The sequence below is a fragment of the Rhamphochromis longiceps genome, linkage group LG13, assembly GCF_057381845.1.
Source record: "Rhamphochromis longiceps isolate RC_006_pf linkage group LG13, R_longiceps_female_GT1.1, whole genome shotgun sequence".
Taxonomy (NCBI): domain Eukaryota; kingdom Metazoa; phylum Chordata; class Actinopteri; order Cichliformes; family Cichlidae; genus Rhamphochromis; species Rhamphochromis longiceps.
Window position 1 is genome coordinate 13,435,552 of NC_140569.1, and position 20,863 is coordinate 13,456,414.

General features: G+C 41.8%; 1 protein-coding gene across 34 annotated transcripts in view; it reads right to left on the bottom strand.

Moving 5' to 3' along the window:
- Positions 1–20,863, bottom strand: part of LOC146655470 (ankyrin-3-like) — a 123,800-nt gene that overhangs the window by 12,391 nt on the left and 90,546 nt on the right. For 16 of the 34 annotated variants that reach the window (XM_085427787.1, XM_085427807.1, XM_085427806.1 and 13 more), the window contains 15 exons: positions 20,379–20,481; positions 19,533–19,583; positions 18,885–18,994; positions 18,026–18,058; positions 16,925–17,149; positions 16,654–16,808; positions 15,756–15,967; positions 15,348–15,555; positions 14,052–14,148; positions 12,831–13,059; positions 12,593–12,718; positions 11,465–11,587; positions 10,901–10,927; positions 9,061–9,142; positions 537–7,790 (listed from right to left, as the gene is read on the bottom strand). In XM_085427787.1, coding sequence (XP_085283913.1) covers positions 537–7,790; positions 9,061–9,142; positions 10,901–10,927; positions 11,465–11,587; positions 12,593–12,718; positions 12,831–13,059; positions 14,052–14,148; positions 15,348–15,555; positions 15,756–15,967; positions 16,654–16,808; positions 16,925–17,149; positions 18,026–18,058; positions 18,885–18,994; positions 19,533–19,583; positions 20,379–20,481 — 9,035 coding nt within the window. Of the gene's footprint in view, positions 1–532; positions 7,791–9,060; positions 9,143–10,900; positions 10,928–11,464; positions 11,588–12,592; positions 12,719–12,830; positions 13,060–14,051; positions 14,149–15,347; positions 15,556–15,755; positions 15,968–16,653; positions 16,809–16,924; positions 17,150–18,025; positions 18,059–18,884; positions 18,995–19,532; positions 19,584–20,378; positions 20,482–20,863 lie in introns of all 34 variants that reach the window. The other 18 variants (XM_085427814.1, XM_085427801.1, XM_085427798.1 and 15 more) reach the window with 9 other exon arrangements.

Sequence of the window (20,863 nt, forward strand, 5' to 3'; positions counted from 1 at the left end):
CAAAACAAAGCATAACATGACTCTCAACAACAGACTTCTAAAAATCTACAGTGGAAAGGTCTATGTTAGAATCTAAAATGTTAACATGCGAAGACGCTTTTGTGTGTTCTTTGCCAACACTAGTTAGTTTAAATGACAGCTGCATGAAATAGTCTGTAAAAACAAACTACCACAATAACTCAGTAACAACCCTGCACAGACAGACAGACAGAGACAGACCAGGATTTGTAAAACAAGTGACTGGTTGTGCCAGTGACCAGTCACTACTACTGGCATGCTGACTCTAACTATGGAAGGTAAACGGGGTCAAAAGAGGAGAACAGAAGAAAGAGAATATTGCGACACGGACAATACAGTACACAGTACATCAATGAAAAAGAAATTTAAATGACATCTACTATTCTGAAGGGAATATGTAAACACGCCACAGGCATTCCAGTCAATCCATTAAACAATCACAACGATGTCATGCAACTACAAGTGAAATATAGAAATATATAGATGTATTTTAAACATAGTGTGAAAATTTTACAAACTAGGCTTGATCTCCGCGATGGGAGGCGTTCGAGACCCTGTGAGTCCCTGACTGCCCTCCTTCCTCCCACCAGTCCGCCTACTCCTCCTGCTCCTCTCACTGCCGGAGGCCCTGTCCGTCGTCGCCACCTTTGCCCTTACGGACGCGGCCCCGGCCTCAGCCCTCGAACCTCTACCAGACCTGGATGAGCGGGAGGGCTGGGAGGGCTGGGAAGGCTGGGAGGCGTCCGACAGAGAGGTGCTCCGGGAGGTGCTGTCTTCCTCCGACTGCTCTGTCTGCGTCTTTTTCTCCTCGTCTGACAGGCGGTCCACCAACTTTAGCGTCTCCCCGCTAATGTCTTTAAAGTATTCGATGGTGCGCTTACAAAGCTCACTAGGGTTTTCCTGTCTGTCTGGTCTACATACTCCCTCAATTGCGACACTGCTGATCTGATGCCTGTCCTTCAGTGGAAGCCTTGAGGGCAACTGTATGGCTGCTCTCTCTGTGGCCAGTGCCCTCGTTGGCTGTGAGGTAACCCGAACTGAAACAACTGAGCTAGCTGTAGTAGCAGGGCTGCTCTTTTTAACATCCTTTATTGGTATCCTAGACCTGGGCTCTACTTTGGCTATGGCTGGCTCGCCTCTTTTTTTAACCTCAACTTTCACTGCTTGTTTCGGCTTCTGTTTACCTATGGCTGTTCCCTGCGTGTGAAATGACCACCCTGATGCTTTAACTGGAAGTCTTGACTTGGGCTGCTTTACTTCATTTTCTTTAACTGTTTCATTTTTCTCCTCCTGCACCTGACTACTGCTGTGTACTTCCACTCTTTCTTCTAATTCCCTACAGCAAAGCGTTTCTATCCGACTAGCTTTTTGGAGGGTGGGTTCAGAAGAGGACTGCAAATTAAACACCACACTGCCACACTGTATGTAGTTGGCCTGTACATTGGAGGACTCAAGGTTATTATTGTTGTTGCAGTTTTCAGAGGGGTAATCTCTTCTTTCTAATCTGGGCGAAGTGCGGCTGCTAGACTTGCTGTCTGTAGACTGCCCCTCTATACTAATGTATTCTGGCACCAGCTGGCCCTCAGATATCTCAGCTTTACAATCAGTGAGATCCCCTGAGTCTTTTTTCACAGTTATAGAGGCAGCTATGCCCATCTTAATAGGAGTACGTAATTTCGAATCAACCTTAGAGGCTGTGATTGTGCAAGACGAGGCAGTTTCAGCTATGGCTTCACAGATGGGGGCATCAGTACCAGCATAGCCAGTGTCACTGCGAGGCTGTGCAGGACTGCATTTTGCTGTAGTTGCTGCTGGTGTTGTTGGTGTAGTGCTGCTGTCTGTGGTAGTATCTATAACCTTCACCTTTCCATCTACAGTGGCCCTCTCCCCTGTTTTTGATTGAGAGGAAAGTACCCCCAGGATCTTGCCCCCTCGCCCCTTTTCCCCTGTTTTAGGGTCAGAGGAATGCTCACCAATCTGGAAAAACTGAAGCCTCTCTTCAACAAAGTCCCGCTTGCTCATGTCAATAGCACCACTGCGGGTCATCTCAAACATCTTCCCTTCGTGGAAAGGGAAAGGGTTAGGCTCACTAGTCGGTGTGCTCTCATCAGTTGGTGTTCGAGCAGGGGTTGTGTCAGGAGTTGTAGCCTGTGAGTCCTCCACTGATAAGCCGTAGGGTTTTGGGTCATCATCTTTTGATTTGGACTCAAAAACCCCTTCATTATCAACCCCTTTTGTGGACCAGGGGTCAAAGTCCAGACCTTTGGTGGCCACTGTTTTAAAGGGTGAATTCAGCTCCTCTTCAAGTTGATAGCCAAAGTAGTTTTCTCCAAAGCCCTGTCTATCTGGATGTCTTCCTTCAAGGGTGTAATCTTTTTCATCCCCACTACTTTGCAGAGAAGATGCACTGATTTTAGTCTTTCCATCTCCCCCTTCCTCACATTTCTCTTCCTCTATCACTTCAAGCTTGGACTGGCTAAATGCACCCGCTGTTTTTCCATCATTAGACAGACTAGATGTTTTTGGATCTTCACTCAGTCCATCATCCTCATCCTGAAGGTCATACCCATCTAAAGAGTCAATTTCAGTTGCATCTGTGTCATGAGAGAACTCAGCAGTGGTCGCTATTGAGCAGTCAGTGATTGACTGATCATTGCCATTTTGCTCAAAATCAGCCTCCTCTCCCTTTACTACACCATTAATCCCAGAGTCCTTATCTCCATTTTTCTCAGATTTTTTGGGTTTTGGACGTTTCTCTCCTTCTTCCTTCATTTTAAATGTATACTTTTTGAGTGGGATGGGATGAAACACGGACTCATCATCGCTAGAGTCACTGTTATCAGCTCCAGGGGGAATAGGGGATGGAGGCTGGACCCTGATGACTGGCTCAGCTAAGAGGTGTCTATCATGTTCCTCTTGCAGGTTAACCTCCATCATCTCTGTCTCTGAGGAAGAAGCACATGAACCCCTTTTCTCTGGATTGGACTGTTCTGCTTCTATAGGAGGAGGTGGTGGAAACTCTATATAAGCCACTCTTTTGTCCTTTGACCTTTGTCTCTCTCCATCCTGCTTTTTATTCTCTGGGGAAGCTGGCTTAGGTTTTTCCTTTGAGGGCTCTTTGTAGATGAAGGTCTTTCCTTCTTCCTCCTCAGACTCCTCTGGGATAGGACTTGGCATGCCAGGCATGAAGCCTATCACAGAGTCTGGCGTTCTGGAGGTCAGGCTCATTTCCTCTGAGCTGGGAGTCTCAGGGGTAACAGGACTTTTCCCAGAGCTTTCCATGAAAGTCACTTGTTCTAGAGTGTCATCTTCTGGACTTCCTTGAGGCGATGGCAACTGCTTTTGTTTGACAGAGTAAAATGCACCCCTGGTTTCATGCACTGTCCTACTCTCATGGCTTACTATCTTTTTGTATGTTCCCAGCTGACCCGAAGCTGTCTCTTTCTCATACTGCTTTCCTACTTGGATGCTGACATAAACAGGCAAGGGCTTAATATCTTTAAAACCCTCAGTTACAACTACAGGAGTTACTTGATCCAAATATTCTACTTGGTCACTATCAACACCATTACACACTACATTTGACTGGCTACCCTCTGATGAATCTGTGGATTTTCCTAATGATGATCCACGGGTAGACTTGTTGGATTCAGAGCTACTGTGTACCCGATTTCGAGCTGAACTATGAGACCCTGCCCTCTCAAATGGTTCAATAGGGGTATCAGATTTTAAAGGGGGAGATTTCTGATTTTCTGAGAAATTAGATGGCTTTCTTACAGGAATTTGTGATTCCGAGTTTTTTTTTAGACTATCGTTGCTGGTTGGACTTTCTCGGACAACAAATTCTGTGTAGATTATTTTTTTGGTTGTTTCTTGTCTTTGGGAATCACTATTATTGCTGCCTTTCATAGAATCATGGATTAATGAATTAGATAGTTTGGGAGATTGAGGTTTATAGTTTCCATACCCCTGGTTCTCCCATGTTCTGAATAACTTGCTCTCTTCTTGATTTTTTCCACTAGTCTCATGCTTGGGTGAGAACTTATTTGTTTCACTCTCTTGACAACTCCTCTGATTTCCCACACCATCTCCTGTTTTTGGGACACCTGAACCAGCAAATACCTGGTAAACAGGAAGCTTACTTTCCTGGAGCTTTCTGATAGGGGGATTTGAATTCTGGACACCCTGAGGATTCCGATCTTGCCTTTGAGCCTCTTGCTCAAACTTTAGCCTCACTGCACTGACTTTGGAGGAAGACATCTGAAAAGGTTTAGGGCTTTCACCTGTAGTTACCTGTGATTTACCATCACCTTGTCTTCTTGAGTCGGAATCACAATACTGTAACAATACTCTCCTTTCTGGACTGCTTGGTAAACTGGCACATTTCCTGTCACTGGAGGTGAACCTGCCTCGAAGCCTTTCCCTGCTCCACTCTTCCCCACTACTCCCACTCCTATAAGCTGATCTTTCTGGACTGCTGTGTGTAGAGCTGGGCCCTGACCGTGATTCTCTGAAGTCTGGTCTACGAGATTTCTTCTCTGGAGATGACAACTCATCATTGAGCTGTTCTGTTTTATCACGGAAGAACTGAGACACCTCACTTAGCTTTTCCTCTGCCTCTTTTACAGTTCTGTCCACCCTGTCCTCATATATAAGCTGTTCTCTCTCTTTATTCTGCGTGTCATCTGACACACGCATCCAAACAGACTGCTTGGGGCTACCAGGCTCAGATGAATATTGCAAAAGTGTCAGTTTGTCAAAGTTGTCATCAACATTGGCCATCCGTCCAGATTTATCAAAGATGTTTCTTGTTGACCTAAAGACATACTCTGTCCTTGGCCCAACTGATCTACCCTCACTGTGACTGCTTCTATCTGGTGAGCAGAAGCGAGACCTATCTCTCAAATATTCTTCTGTGTCAGAATGAGATTGGTCAAATTTCTCAGAGAGTAGCATTTTCTCTGCAAAATTGTAAGACTCCCCTCTAAGCTCTGATGACTCATCCTCATTGTACTCAACAGACTGTTGGCTAAGTAGCTTTAGAGTTTTGTAAGAGTCATCTGTCATGAGCTGGGCTGAATTAGGGCGACTGTCTTCTTCCTGGGACATGGGTGTGTTCACTCTTGGGGAGTCAAGGTACACTGGGAGAGACTCCTCGGTCTCTTCCTCATCTTGTCTATTCCCTGGATAGTAGTACATTTCCTTCTCTGCATGGTTTTTTGTCTCTCTGATGATGACTTCTGTTGGTTCTGTTTTATTGCCCTTTTCAATATGAACCTCAATTATTCTTTCAACTTTAGGCTTGGAGTTGAGATCCTCGAGGACTCTCTGAGATGTTTCCTCATTGTTTGACTTGTGTTCAAACAGTCCAGCCAGCTCTCTAGAAGGGTCTTTGCCTGACTGAAATGCCTTCATTATGTCATGCACAGACATCGTCTCCTCACACCTCTCAGATGCTGATTCTTTGCCAGGTGGTTTGTGGTACACCATCCTGGTGGTGGTAGTGATATGAGTTTCCTCCTTTACCCTCATCCCTTTCCCCATGGGATCTTCGTCAGGGCTGACTTTAATTGAATAGCATTTATTCTGGTCTGCAGTTGACGTAGTTTGATTTTGATGCCCTTTAGCATCTGAATCAATATATCTTACTGGGTGAGCATCCTCCATTGCAGGTTGTTTGTTGTCCTCTGGAGACTCATAACTCCTGATGACATGGACAACCTCAGTTCTAGTCTCAGTGATCACTGGTGGAACTGGGATATCCTGAAAAAGGGCTTTGGGGCCCATGCCTTCGGCACTTTGAGGGGCAGAGGGTGTTCTTTCACTTCTGGTCTCAAAGCCACTGTCTGAGAGAGGGCTTTTATCTTGTTCATGTGAGATATCATCAGGGGATTCTAGCACAGTATCTGCTCCAAAAAGCGTATCAGCTATTTTACTGATCTCCTTGTCAGAAGAAGAAGACCTCATGTTTGTTGGAGGCATTTTGAGCTTATGCTCCTGAACTGCTATGGTGGGTTTTAAAACACGTTTCTGCTTCTCTTTCCCATCTTCTTCTCTTTTGCCCTCATCTGCTTTATGCTTTGTATCATACATTTTGGAGAAAGAGCTGCTGCCCACATCAGTGGCCAGGTAGTCAACCACTTTGGACAGATTGAAATCTCGATCAGGAATTGTTTTCGATTTGGCTTGAGGGACCACTGTCTCATATCTTGGAGGATAGCTCCAGTTGCTTGGCGGTTGTTCAACTTGTACTTTCGAGAAATGTATGTCATCCAATGAATCCCTGGTCAGGGAAACCCTACCATCCTTCACACCATCTTTAGTGAGGATTTCACTGACTTTTACCAAGTCTTGCTTTACTTTCTCCACAATCCGATATGGCTCCTCATCTTCTATCTTAGCCTCTCTGGGAGAATCAGACTGAAATCCTTTATTTGCTATGGAATTTGGGTCTGTCTGCAAAATGGCTGACATTCGAATCAAGTCCTCCTTCATTTCAGCTACGTCCTTCAGAATCTCTTGACTAGATGACAGTGGTGATGTGGTATTTGACTTGAGGCCAGCAGAAAAGGGAGCTTTGATAGGGGAAAGCGTTTTGGCAAAGGAAGACTGCAACTGAGCATTTACCTCAACTGGCACAGTCTTCCTTGGGGATAGAAGAGCAGCAGCTGACTTTGACACCTCAGGTAACTTTTTAAACTGGTGTTCTGGCAGCACATTAATAACAGAGTACACTGGAACAGTCATTGTACTAGACGTTACAGCAGTGGTAACATTAGTGGGGGATCTTAGTGAGGGATACAGGGAATTAGAAGCTGATGATCTAATGGACTGATATGAGGAAGACGCAGAAGAAGACATGGACTTCAGGGTGCCATAGCCTGCAGAGCAAGAATTGAATGTTTTTTCAACTTCATCAAATGCTGCATTGACACTTGTGGTTGCAGCATTGGTGGTTGCTTGTATCCTTTCTTGCAGACTGCTGGAGAGAAGAGATGTTGGTGATGAAGAACGGTACTGTGTGGGCGAGACACTTCCATTAATCAAAGCTGCAGCACTTGGGGAGGAGTTGGATTTCAGTGGTGATGAAAGGGACGAAAACAGGTTTCTTGCAGGGCTTGTGACATCAGAGGCAAAGGAACGCACAGAAGAGAGACCAGGTACAGTTTTTATAGGTGATGAGGATGATGCAGTGCCACTAGATCCTCCCATAACAGTCTTATATGGCAGGGATGAACTGAACATACTCAGAGAAGATTTGGGAGAGCTTGGTGGGGTCATGCCCATAGATGATCTTTCAAGAAGAGTGCTCCCTCTTTCAGGGACAGTTAAAGGGGAGGTTCTAGCAGACAATGCTGCCAATCCTTTCATAGACAGAGGATCTGGGGCACTTTTGCCCGGTGAAGAAAGGGGACTGGGGCTGACCTGGACGGGGTACTGAGCTTGCTGGACTACCGTTTTTATAGGAGAGGAGATGGTTCTGTAAGATCGGATGGGAGAGGCTATGTCACTAACTGACTTTACAGAAGAGGCAGGTGATCCAGGGATGTTTGTCTTGATGGGGGAGGCAGAGTTGATGGACCAGACAGACTTTAATGGAGAGGCAGAGGGCGTGTTGGATGACGAACTGGAGAGGGAGCCAAACCCAGACTTGGCTTGGCCAGGGACGGCGACAGGAACAGGCGACCACGCCTGATAAGGTCTCGTTGAAAAGACAGGTTTGTGAGGGTAGCTAGAAGGCTGTGTTCTCGGCGAGCTTCGATCAGTTGTTTCTTCAACAGTAATTTAAACCAAAAGCAATAAGGAAGTAAAAATAAAATCCAACATAAAATAATTTGAAATAAAACATAAAAACCAGAAAGAGAAATTTGAGTCAGTCAGAAAGGGCATTACTCTCAAAGGCATAATTTTACACTTGAAATGTAAAAGGCCCATATTACAATGATGATGAGCAATGAGAATAAATACACTCAAAAGAGAATGGATCTTGGAAAAAATAAACAAAACAAACAAAAAACAAAAACAAAAATGCTTGATATGATAGATGTGACAAAAAGGTCATGATAACCAAAAATATGCAATTCCATTGACTTTTGATATGCTTAATCTATTTGCTCCTAACAACACTGCCTTTTACTGTGTATCTTTGATTAAAAGGTCTTTCTCTTTTCATTTAGTACATTTTCAATGCCAGGTGACCCCACAAGTGTATATTATTAATAAAAAAAATATCACCTTAATATTTTGGTCACAACTTAAAATAAAATATGAGGTTGCACTTTACAAAAAAATGTGACCTGCAATGAAAGATTTATTTAAATGGTCACAATTTTATCTCTAGCTAAGTATACTATTAAATAATCCTAACACTTTTCACAAAATTGTCAGAAAGACAAGTTTAGACATATTAAAATAAAGCAAAGATAGTGGATCGAGAAGAAAGAGCTCTGGCCCTAAAACATAATATCTGTGAGAAAAGGTATTCCAAGATTTAATTAAAGGAAAAAAAATTGTTTTTAAATCAAATCTTGTGCTCTAAAAGAGTCACTGTGGGGGGAAGAAAGTTCATGTAAAGTGCAACCTATTTCATGTTAATATACACAGCCGCACGCAATCATAAAGCCAATAAAAGAGTGAAATGGCTGCTGAAAGAATGAGAACAATTCAAAATAATATTTTTATTCAACATGAATTAAAACATTTCTGTTCAAATGATACACGAACAGACATTGACACCAGTGACAATAACATAGCAGTCAAAACAGGGAGACATTTTGTCAACATGGGGTGGGTAAGCAAAGCATGACACACAGGAAACCATGCAAATGTTTGCAGAATGAAAGATGATAAAAGAGTATGTGTTGGGTGGTAGGAATAAATGCTCGATGGACATGTTTTGTCAGGGTTCTATATTATATGTAAATGAGAGGTAGAAATATGTAAACTATATCATGGGACCTTTCAGACACTAAAACTGATTAAAATAACATAAATATCTGAAACCAATTAAAAATTTCACGTAGGTAAAAATGGGAAACTCACTCGCTGCTGGGTCGGTCAAATAGCTGTAGCGCTTACGCAAAGCTAAGGAGGCAAAGGTATGACGTCGCTCTGGCTTTTCAGTCTGAAACAAACAAAAAAGAACAAAAGATGCTTCAACATAAAAATGAAGTAAAATGTGCTTGAAACTAACAGAAATAAATATTTTTGTTAACTTGTTAATTTAGAAGTTATAGTGCAAGGAAATAAACCTGCTTTTTTAGTCTACCAGTGAATGCTGTTAGTACTTGCACAGGGAGGCACTACAGTTATGTGTCTTCAAAAAACTGTAAACGATATATGATTTGCATGTAATCCCTGCACTAGTAATTGGTGCAACTTACAGTTAAGTATGGTATATTGAATAAATTTCTTCTCATCTTCACATCATGGTAAATCTTAAAACGTCAATAATAATAACTGTGTCAGTGTTGGTATCAATAGGTTCTCCAAATGTTCATATTTAACAAATATGCATTTCATGATTTAAAATCTAATCTGATGCCAATTTTTAGTGTAAAAGCAATAACTAGTGTGAAATGTAGCCTTTGTAAAGAGTTGGGTAACTCACAAAAGTGAGTGCAGTGTGTTTATTCTTTGCAGACAAACAGCCTAAGTTTTTGAAACTATGACTACAGTTTTTTGCAAATCCTAATGAACTTGTTTGCCGAACCTTAACTATTCCAATATCACACTCTTGTTGAAATAAACGTTTATTGTTGGAATCCTCTTCCATAAATGTTTTGCCATGCAATGGAGAGAGTTAGTACTATTGTTACAGAAAAGCCAAGGAAAAGGACAAAAAATACGAGAAACCCCAATACAAAAAACCAACGACTAAGGCTACGTCCACACGTACCCGGGTATTTTTGAAAACTGAGATTTTTCTATGCGTTTGCACCTTTCGTCCACATGTAAACGGCGTTTTCGGTCACTGAAAACGGAGATTTTTAAAAACGCCTGCCAGGGTGGATATTTTTGAAAACTCCGTTTTTGCATTTACGTGTGGATGAGGAAAACGGAGAAAATGCAGCGTCAAAGGTGTGCGCCTTTCTTGATGTCACACTGTGCGCCACGTTAATGTTTCGGTGAAATGAATTTCTACAATGGAGGTAGACTGTTACTGTTAATTTTACTGTCTGCAGTGTTTAAATGCTTACACATACACACACAGTTATTGTCCCTCCACACATACGACTCGGTTCTGCTTCTATGCCCCAGCTTTGTTTACCATCTCCCACCGAGGCTTCTAGACTTCTGATTGGCCAACATTTCTACACAGTTAGGAATATATCGCCACCTGTTGCTTTGGCATGTTCCTAGCAGCATTTTCCATCATTTTTTCGTTTACGTGTGGACGGGATTATTTTATAAAACGAAAACGGAAAATCTCCGTTTTCAAAAATGCCCGTGTACGTGTGGACGTAGCCTAAGTGGACAAATAATAAAAGTTAGGGTTACATGTCTGGCTGACAAAATATACCAAAGTCTCTATATGTTTATAGTAATGACGAAGTCCTGTTTAACATGTATGAAAAATAAGATAGTGATGAAAAACAAGCCGAGATGTTATACAGCAACTGGCTCCACTGGACTTGGGATGGAGACAACGATAAATAAATCCTTGCAGATTAAAACAATTGCCATTTCCACTCATGCACTGCAGGGTCAGGATTGACACGGCTGTGTAAAAACGTGCGCTCAGAAGCATCTTCCACATTTAGGTACAGAACTGAGGTAAGGTATTTGCAAAACGCATATTTACAACGTTCTCTGCAGTAAAGCCAACAGAAAGGACGACAAAGAAGAAGCGGCTTCGTGTGATGATGAAGAATTTGTTTACCTCATCATCAGGATCAGACTCCATATCCTGTGGTATTCCAAGATGCATTGCAGGAGAGGAGAGAGATGACACAATGGAGAGCAGGGACGTTATAGTGAGCGGGAGGTGAAAATAAAACTCAGGGGATGAAAATGGAGCAGCAAAAACAACAAAAAGCATCAAAAATCTATGGGATTAATAAATACACACAGCAAAATAAACAAAAGCAAAAGCAAAGGAAATACAGTTTCTTGTGATCAATCAACACCACAACAAACAAACAAAGTATTGTTTTGTTGTTTTTTTGGCATAATTTTTATGTACCCACAGAGAGCCAGGCACTAAAGCAAAGCATGATGTGCATGTGTGGCTGCAATGTGTACGTTGTGGGGTCTTATGACTGGCACAGGCTTTAACATTAATAAAAGACACAAGGAGCAGGCAGTCACTTCTAGACCAGGTGAGCTTCAAAGATTTCTCTTGGTCTCGGGAGGACAGTGTTTGTTGTTCTTCAACTGGTTCATTTACATGTAGATGATATGACGTGGCCTAAAACAATCAACAGTTTAATCATGGAAATCGTACCTTCTTGTGGGTTGGCAGTGTGATATTCAAATTGCATATGGCAGTCTGTGGAAGGCCTTTTGTGGTTTTTGGCTCTCTCAGGAAGGAGAGGCGCCCACATGGTTCTTGGCCCATGTCTCTGATCTGCAGAAGACAGTAAACACTTGTTCAACAAAACCTAATGTCAATAAAAAAAAATGCATTTCTTCTTAATTCCAGGAGTAATTATCATTGCACCTTAACCTAGGGCTGTGCGATATGACCAAAATCTCATATTAAGACATCTATCGTCCGATAACGATATAAATCACAAAAATGTAACATTTTCTGTAAATTCTGTGAATCTCGGGCAGCTCGACTTGCGTGAAGTGTTTCCAGCTGGGCATTGTGTACCTGGAGTCGCGTGTTTTAACCGATGCATGAAACTATACATTTTAGACATAAGTTGTAACGGCCACCGTTTTCTTTGTGAGTATTTATTACACGGCGTGCTGCGGGGAAAAGCCTGTTCTAACATTTGAGTCTAAGGTTTATTTTTTAGCACCTGACGGCTCTTTTTTGCTTCTCATCCGTAAACACTCTGCATCTTTCACGTGATTCCGTTTATTTTGAAAAGTCTCAACAGGATCTTGAGCTTTATTGTGAAAGGTTTATGTGGAACAAGCGGACACACGGTGGTTTTACCGTCGTTGTTGCTAACGACAACGCATAAAAACAAACGCTTGTCTGTCTGTAGTGTGGTTATATTAAATGTAAGAGAAAGAGAGAACTTTAAGAAATTAATATAGCCACTACAGTGACCATCAAAACGATGAAAAAATATTGCAGTAAACAGTTTATTTTGCAACACCACGAAACAAACGATAGCATAAAATGAAACGATAGACGTTTTTATATCGTCATCCAATATATATCGTTATATCGAACAGCCCTACCTCAACCTATTGCAGTGTTTTTATATACAAGTAAAGATATAACAGGGAAAAATATAATCTACTTATAAGCATGTACATGTACATAAGCATGTGCAGAACATGAGATAATTAATGCAGACTCAAGGAAAGGAGAGCTGTTACTGAAATGCACCTGTATAAAGGAGGCTACAGTAAATGCTAACAGAGAGTGTGACAGGAAGAACACATCCTATACCTTTACGTTGAAAGGAAGTCTGTTTTCCTTGAAGGAGAAGAAGTTAAATACCAGCTGCTGCCCGCTTTTGGCAAGAGGGGAAAGATTGCCATAACAATCCACGTAGATCGGTTTGCCCTCAAGAACCTACAGAAATCCATTATCCAAAAATATAGAATCACAGCACATTGTTTTATTTTATCTGTCAGTGCAGTTTTTATTAGACTCTCTTACTGCAGAACATTTGTTTGCATCCCACCTCAATATCTTTGCTGCGGGCCACCTCCTCAAAGTTCTCCTGCTGCTCGAGGGTCTTGTCCACTTTGTCGTCCGTCATGCAGAAGCAGCGCAGCCGAGCCTCAACAGCATCATTCATCTTGGCGAACACCACAAATTTGGCCAGGTACGGCACGCAGATCAGCTCCCGGTATAACTGAGACGCTAGACTCACCGTCTCAGGAATCTGGTGACAGTCTGCGAGCCAAAACCTGAGGGGGAAAGATCCGAGGCGACACAAAAAGTAAATAAATAAAGCAATTTTGTATGAATCTTCTCACAGGTGTATAACAGTCATTCTAAATAATAATCTAAGTGATCAAACAAATGTGGCTATTTCTCTGAAGGATGCAAAAAGACACATGATATTTGTGCAGTAATCTAATTATAGAGTACCAAAGGGTGCTCTGTTAGTATCAGGCTACACACTCACCGCATGATTTAAATCAAGTTAGGATGGAAAATCATGACTTTGCGTGATGTAACTGAAAGGTTCACTTGCTGAGGTCAGTTTAACAGCATACCTCAACAATCTGTGGTTTACTGACTTTGCACCACACAGTTAAATGTGTAACTGAGTGTAACTCTATCAGAGGGGAACTCGGGATTCTGTCAACTAACTGGTTGCATTTTTGAGCTTTTATCTCGTGGTATATTTGGGCATTCACTGCCGACTTCTGCAAATACACTGTCAATATTTTGAAGCTCACAACAATGTTTTCTGGAAGAGAGTTAAACTCTCTTGGGTTACTTGTTGGGACTTCCACTGAGGTGAGACTAGACCTGCAACTAACTGCTTTTATTATCAAGGTCTCCAGAAAATATAAAATATACACTGATATTTGATATTGATAAATATACACTGAACCAACCATACTTTAACCTACTACCTTTATTATTGATACATCTAGTCATTATTATTTATTATTAATAAAGAAAGTTACACCTGTTTCTAGGGCTCAATGTACTATATTCTCCCTCCACAAATGTAACAGTTTCACTCCATAATTAGTCCAATTAATCAAAATTTAGAGATTTAGATCATTCAAGTCAGAGGTATAACACGGGCGCCATTTGTTTGTCTGTCTGTTTGTCAGCAAGATCATTTCATGACGATTGACTGACAGCTTGGGCATCGGTATATTTATATATGCAGTGGTCCAGTTCTGATTTGCCGTGTGTATAACATACGAGTGTGTCTCACCTGGCCGAAACATTTGTGGTGAAGGAAACGCAGTCAGTTACAAAGGACAGTGGTGTGGTTCCTGTGATGTCCTCCCACTGCGCAGGGGAGGTTCCTCCTGCATTAAAAACAGGGACAAAAATTTAGCTCACTGCCTTTTCAGCATGGGCAGTTTTTAGCTTACGTAATCGCTGTTCTTTTATCTTCTTAGCTCTGCATTTTTTACTATCATAGTAGAACTGATCAGACTATTCGACTCATAATGATTTGTACAGTGCTGTGCAAAAGTCTAAAACTACTCCTTATGTTTATTATTTCATTTTGTATATATTCCTCGAAAAATGGAAAATAGGTGTACTGACATGTGAAAACGTAAATGGAAACAAAGTAGATAAGGCAAAAACAGAGTTTTCACAATTCTAATAAGCTTGAAAGTCAGTATTTGTTATGAACACCTTTATTCTTCTTTAATTAGCTTTCAGGAAAAGTTCTCCAGGATCCTTGAAGGACATTCAAAGCTCTTCGTTGGATGCTGGCTGCTCTTTGCTCCAATAATCACACACTGCTTCAACAATGTTGTGGTCCTGGCTCTGGGGAGACCCATCCATGACTGAGAGGGTTCCACTGTGTGTTTGTCTAATCAGGTATGATTTTACTGCATTGGTGATGTGTTTAAGATCAATCTCATGCTCCCAAAAAGATGGTATCGCATAGTGAATCTTTCTGCATTCATAATTCCATCAATTTTGACAGGATTCCCAACACCACTGGCTGAAATACAGCCCCAATCCATGACAAAGCCTCCACTAGGTTTTACAAATAGCCATAAACACTCACTGTTGAATCTCTCTCCTCATTTTGTCTGTACATATTGAGTACTGTGAATGAGTGCTTGACATTTTTTAGGCCTGCCAAGTGCCTTTTCTCTACTTAAATGATTCATATTTAGGGCAGTGTTAAGTGGCTTGACAAACACAACACATCCTCAGAAAATGCCAAGGTAAACGGACTGGACTGAAAACTAATTAAAATATAGCCAATTTCCAAAGAAAAACTTCAAAATTGAGAATTGTTGCTCAAGACACTTTAAAAAAGTCTGTTTTTTGGAAGCAAAACAGAATTGATGATGGGTGGCTCAAGACTTTTGCACAGTGCTATATAATAGTAAAAACATTTTAAAACAAAAATAAGAAATGTAATGACTGTCAAGATATCTTTTAAGGAATCTTGGAAATAAATGTTAATTCTGCAAAAGCTGTTTGCATAGAGGTACCACAAGAGTATTGTCATGCTCTACTAATACACAGGTCGGCTTGCCTGTGATGCTGCAGAGGAGACGCAGGCAGGGTGCCGATTCGCCTCGATGGCCGATGGGATGGCCTTCTGCCGATCTAGGTGGGACAGGGATCGTCATAGTGATCGGCTTGTGGAATTTTCTTCTCCTCGGCTCTACAGTGACAATGGGGCTGAAGGTGGCTCTGTTGCCAAGGACTGCCCTCACCATGTCATCTGGCACAGGCTGGGCCTAAACAGAAGGCCAGGAAGATGTACAGAAAAAAATATTTGGCCATTAAACTCAGATTACTGCCAAATCAGGCAATTTTAAAATATTCTAACAAATTAAGGGATCTAAGCAGTTAAAATGAATGGTAAGGTAAAGAAACAAATCAGTGCACCGTCATCATACAGACCAAACTTAAGTGGGCATTAGGAGTCCTACTGTACCTGCAGGCCAACACGGATCTTCTTGGTGAGAGCTCCTGGGGGGAATGAGGCCTGGACCATGGGAACAGTACTGCTAGAAAGTACCCCTCCATCAGGACCCATATGATTAGATTCCTGCTTAATCCGCGACACCACAGCAAAATACTGTGGAAAATCTCCAGTGACGATGCGGCAAATACGCTTCTTCTCCAACTCGGCAGGACTATCCATCTCTGCAAGATGAGAAGAAGAATTTCACACACACACACACACACACACATAAATATATATTTATATATGTGTTTGTGTACTTTTGCACTCATAAACAGATATTTGCAACAGATATGCAGTATATCTGTTTGTGTAATTTCCATTTGTAGTTTGAGTTGATCAATGGTATTTCTGCAGGCTTTGTCAGCTTACAGGTAATCAGCCCATAAAAAAGCAAAAATAGGACTGAATGCACCAAATCATCTGTGATCATTAGATTTTTATGAGCTCTTTCAATTAATCTCCATTGGCAAACAAAGACAGGAACGCAGAAAGTTTTATGCCGTAGTAATCAGATGATAGCTGTTCACTGTACATGGAACTCAATGCATCCAAAAGCAATTTGCTTTTCAAATAAATATCTATCCATCTTCTGCTCATCCACTTCCGGGTTCTGTCATAGGTTGAGAGGCAGGCAAGACCAAGGACAGGCTAACACAGACAGTCAGAAAGCCATTCACACTCACATTCATGCCTACATCCAATTCAGAATCACCAATTAACCTAACTCCACTAACTGCATGTCTTGAGACTCCAGGAGGAAGCCAGAGTACCCAGAGAGAACCCATGCAGAACATGCAAACTCCACACAAAAAAGCCCAACGATGGTTGATAAAATGTGGAGCACACCAAATAACCTTCCTGTTACCTTCATCCATTCCAGAAAGCAGCTCTGTGAGGTCTTCTGGTCTAATGTCAGACTGGTGCTCCTTCCATGTGTCACCATTATCACTCCTCAACACGATCAACTCCCTCTCTTTCCCCCGCATTGAACCAAAATGAGGGATCTCCACAATCACAGGACTTTGAGGAAACAGAGCATAAGAATCTTCGTTAAATTGGTGCACAATCTAAGAAAGAAAGAAGAAAAAACCTTTGATTTGTCTCCTAGCCTACTACAAAAAAAACCCAAAACCTACCCAAGGAACTGAGCCCCAGCAGGTCCGACCTCCACCAGTCGGCTGACCAGCCCCTCACCCTCTACCATGGGTGGAGGATAGGCCAGTTTGTGTCTTTTAGCCAGGCGACAAGTAATACGTGTGGGTGCCGTGCATTTCCTGGGAGGGATGATGATGCGCATGCCATTGTGGCGGCTGCCCCTCATGGAACCACCACGGGCATCCACCATGAAACTGACCAAGAACCTGCCAGATGAAGAAGAACATTTCAAAGTAGGAAACAAAACAACGACAAAAGAGAAAGATAGACTAAAGCTACGGACACAAGTGGGGAGGACGATTCCCATGCTGTGATCACCGTACACCAAAATAAAGTGAAGGAAAAGACAGAAAGTAACAAAAACAGAGAAAGAGGAAGAGACAGGACGATAGAGAGGAGAAAAACGATGCTTTGAGTTCTGAAACTTGGCTGTTCTCACCTTCACCTGCCTGAGTTTAGGGAACTAAACACTGTGTGAAACTAAACTGGTTGCTAATGAAGTTGTAGAAAGTTTAGTTTCCAGGACTGAGGCTGTAAGTGAGCACGTGCCAAAGATTCAGCCCCTGTAAAGCAGCATTAAGTGGTCAAATATTAAACACCAGAACTAATGTTTCAACTTGGGTCGATACGATCGGTATTCTTCAAATCAAGAGCACGTTGTGGCGTCCCACAAATACACCAAATTACACAAATAAGAAGACGGAGTAAGTTTTGGGTAGGCATACAAACCTGCCTGTGCAGCTTTAATTTAAAGCCACACATTGAATTTTCTCCCCATAAGTGTTGCTTGCTAAGCATGTTGCAAACAGTAAAATCCCTGTATATTTTGTCAGAAGACTGAGGTGTTATTTTTTATGTGTAATGAGAGAGTAAGGAATAGCACAATAAAGAAGGAGTCCCAAACATGTCGACTACAAACTTCTAAGATCTAAGCAGTGCAAATGAAACACCAGACCACACAGATGACAAAGGCACAGACGGGAGAGGGAAGAGACAGTGACGAGATGAGAGGGAGACAGAGGTGGAGGAGCGAGTGACATCACTGCGCCATCATGGGTGAGAGCAGCAAACTCAGTCATCACCTGGAGTCATACTGAGGGAGCGGGGAGGAGAAGCTGCAAAATAAACACATGGGAGACAATGCAGGAGGCAAACCCCCAGAACCTAGTTTTAGTAGCAGTTCCATAATCACTGGTGGGATCTCTAATGACTACTCGAGATGAAAGAAGACTAAAAAGGTGAAAAAACAAGGGATGCAGTAAAAATAAGGACAAAAAAATGAGGACAAAATGACAATGAACACAGTAATATTTAAATAAACAGGCACGCTTTGAAGGTAAAATAATGTGTCATAAATAGAAAGAAAGATCCAAAACTTAAAATGATAGATCCCACTATTTAAATTCTCAGTAACACCAAAGATATTTTCAGTTATGTGCAAGTTCTGTGCAAAGACAGCACGCTCTATTCTGAGCAGATCTTAACACTTTATGATGTCGTATATTCAAAGTATGTAAAAGACGCATCGGTTTATCTAAGTGAAACACATGAGCCACTGTACCATGAGCTCACAAAGTATGCGGTTTGTTTCCGTAATGATAAAAATAGAATGACGGCAGTGAACATGGGGGAACTCAAGAGTTTTAGAGGGTGAAGTGTGTCTTGTTGCTTTAATGTAATGTGTACAGTAGCAGCACTGCAGAAATCCCACAGCCCTGCACCTTGTCTGCATCAGTGCTGCAGAGTTTGCTGAATATTGACTCTTTGGGGGAGAGCAAAAGACAGTGAAACATTTGCGTGCAGTAAGCATATAAAATGTGTGATTTCTGCAAATAGTTATATGAATGCACATGCAGTATGTGTGTCGTTTCACATGTACTGTAAGTGTATGCATGCTGGGAAACATCTTCCCAGGCTGGATGAGAGTGCAGCTGTTCTTACCCAGAGTGAATTGGACTAGACACAGTGTTGTGGCTGTGATCCATAGTGTCAGGAGTCCAGCTGTAGCGTCTCATACACTCCGAACTGTAATCTCTGGTCACAGCAAGGTGCTGGTTGAGGAAGATCCAAAGACACGGAAAAGAGCACAGAAAGTAAAGAATGGGTTAAGAAGAAAAAGGATGACAAAGAAAACTGACAGCAGATTTGCAAAACTGACTAATGGATCCAGACAAAAGGAACAAGGTGCAAGATGACAAAAAGTGAACAAATTATCACTCACTGCAATGATAGATATGGGCTGATTACATTTACAGCTTCTATTTCACCAATGTTTTCCATCACTGTCCATGGTCTTACAACAGCCAGGACACAAAGGCACTTGAGGCGCATAAATAAAAGATGATACTATATAATTATGATGACTGAGAAACTTGAAACTAAAGATCAGCTTTAATAAAAGAAGAAGGATGTGAACACTGAATCTTGGAACTCTCGTACACTGAAAGGAGCACGGGAATGACTTATGGCAAAGACCCAAAACAAACAAATATACGGAAAAGCAAAACTTGAGAGAAATGGAAGCTGAACCACTGCGAATGAAAAATAACAAAACCGACGAATGAGTCAGACATCCAACGACATTTATACCTTATTGAGTGGGTCAACCAAGTAGGAAATGTCTTTACAGACACTCTGAAGCTTAGGGAAGAAGAAAAACAGTTCAGCAGTCGCATTATAGGTACTAGATGGCCCACACAAATTAATTTATGGTGCCGTGCTTCACTGCAGGATTTGTGCTCCACTGAGGAAAACAATTTTGACTCCTTGAATACATCTTGATTCTAGCATCTACATTCAATAGGTGACTGTAACTGAAACTTCACTCATCAAAACGCAGATAATTCAAAGCAAACATAATCTCATATACATAATATTTACAGGTTAATACAGCACCAATTTACCAGGAAGCTCTCTGACATAAGACAGTAAAGTAGTGTTGTTAAATAGTCAAATGATTTCCAAAACATCTGCTTTTCTAATTCAAGACAACTACAAAATATCGTTAAGTTTTGTTTGGGATCTTGGGTGATGCTGAAACAAATATTAACAATAATTTCAGGAAAAGAGTTACAGGTTCTTTTATTGCTACAGACCAACATAAACAACGTAATGACAGATGAGCGCTGCAGAGCACTGCAGTTTTCCCTCAGGAAGCTGGAGGTGGGGGGCTCAAAGCTCATGGGTTTGAATAAAGCTTTCATCAAGGTGCTATATGCTCACTCTCAGCACTTTGGCAAAAGCAGGCATGGCATTAACACTTCTTCTGTTATGACCCTTGTGCAAGATGAATGAAGCTACTCTGATTCTGCCTTTAATCTATCCAATTTGTGTTTTAATCAGGAAAGACAACAATTACAACAAAAAGCAAAGAAGAAAATGTGGATAGAAGGTGACAGAAGGCTTGGAAATAGTGTTGAAAGAAAGGAAACTTACCGTGTCTTTTGTAGGAGCCAGAATCTCTTCAATCATCATACTGTCTCGTGCAAAGGAGCTCCGGTTGAGCGTGTTGGACCTATCCGAACTGAAGGAGCGGAGGCTACATGTTACCATGCAACCCAGTGCCGCGGGCAACAACAAGTGACGGGCAGGGGGACACGGCATAAAACAAAAAGCAAGGAATCCATTACTACATGTAACCTCCAGGGGTTTCACTTACTGGACAGAGAGTCCAAAAGTAATATGGGGAAAATAGAGAAGCAGAAGAGTCTGCATTTGAACAGGGATAAGATATTGCAGCACGTTATTCAGAGATGGAAATGAGAGTGAGGTCAGTTTTTTGCATTAAGAGATAGAGGGAAAGAGGAAGAGGAGAAGTAGGCGGCCTGAAAGGAAAAAAGACAGCTCTGTCTATACGTCTGTCATGAGCACTAGTGTAACTACGTCTGCCTGAATGATGACGTATGACAGAATAGCAGACT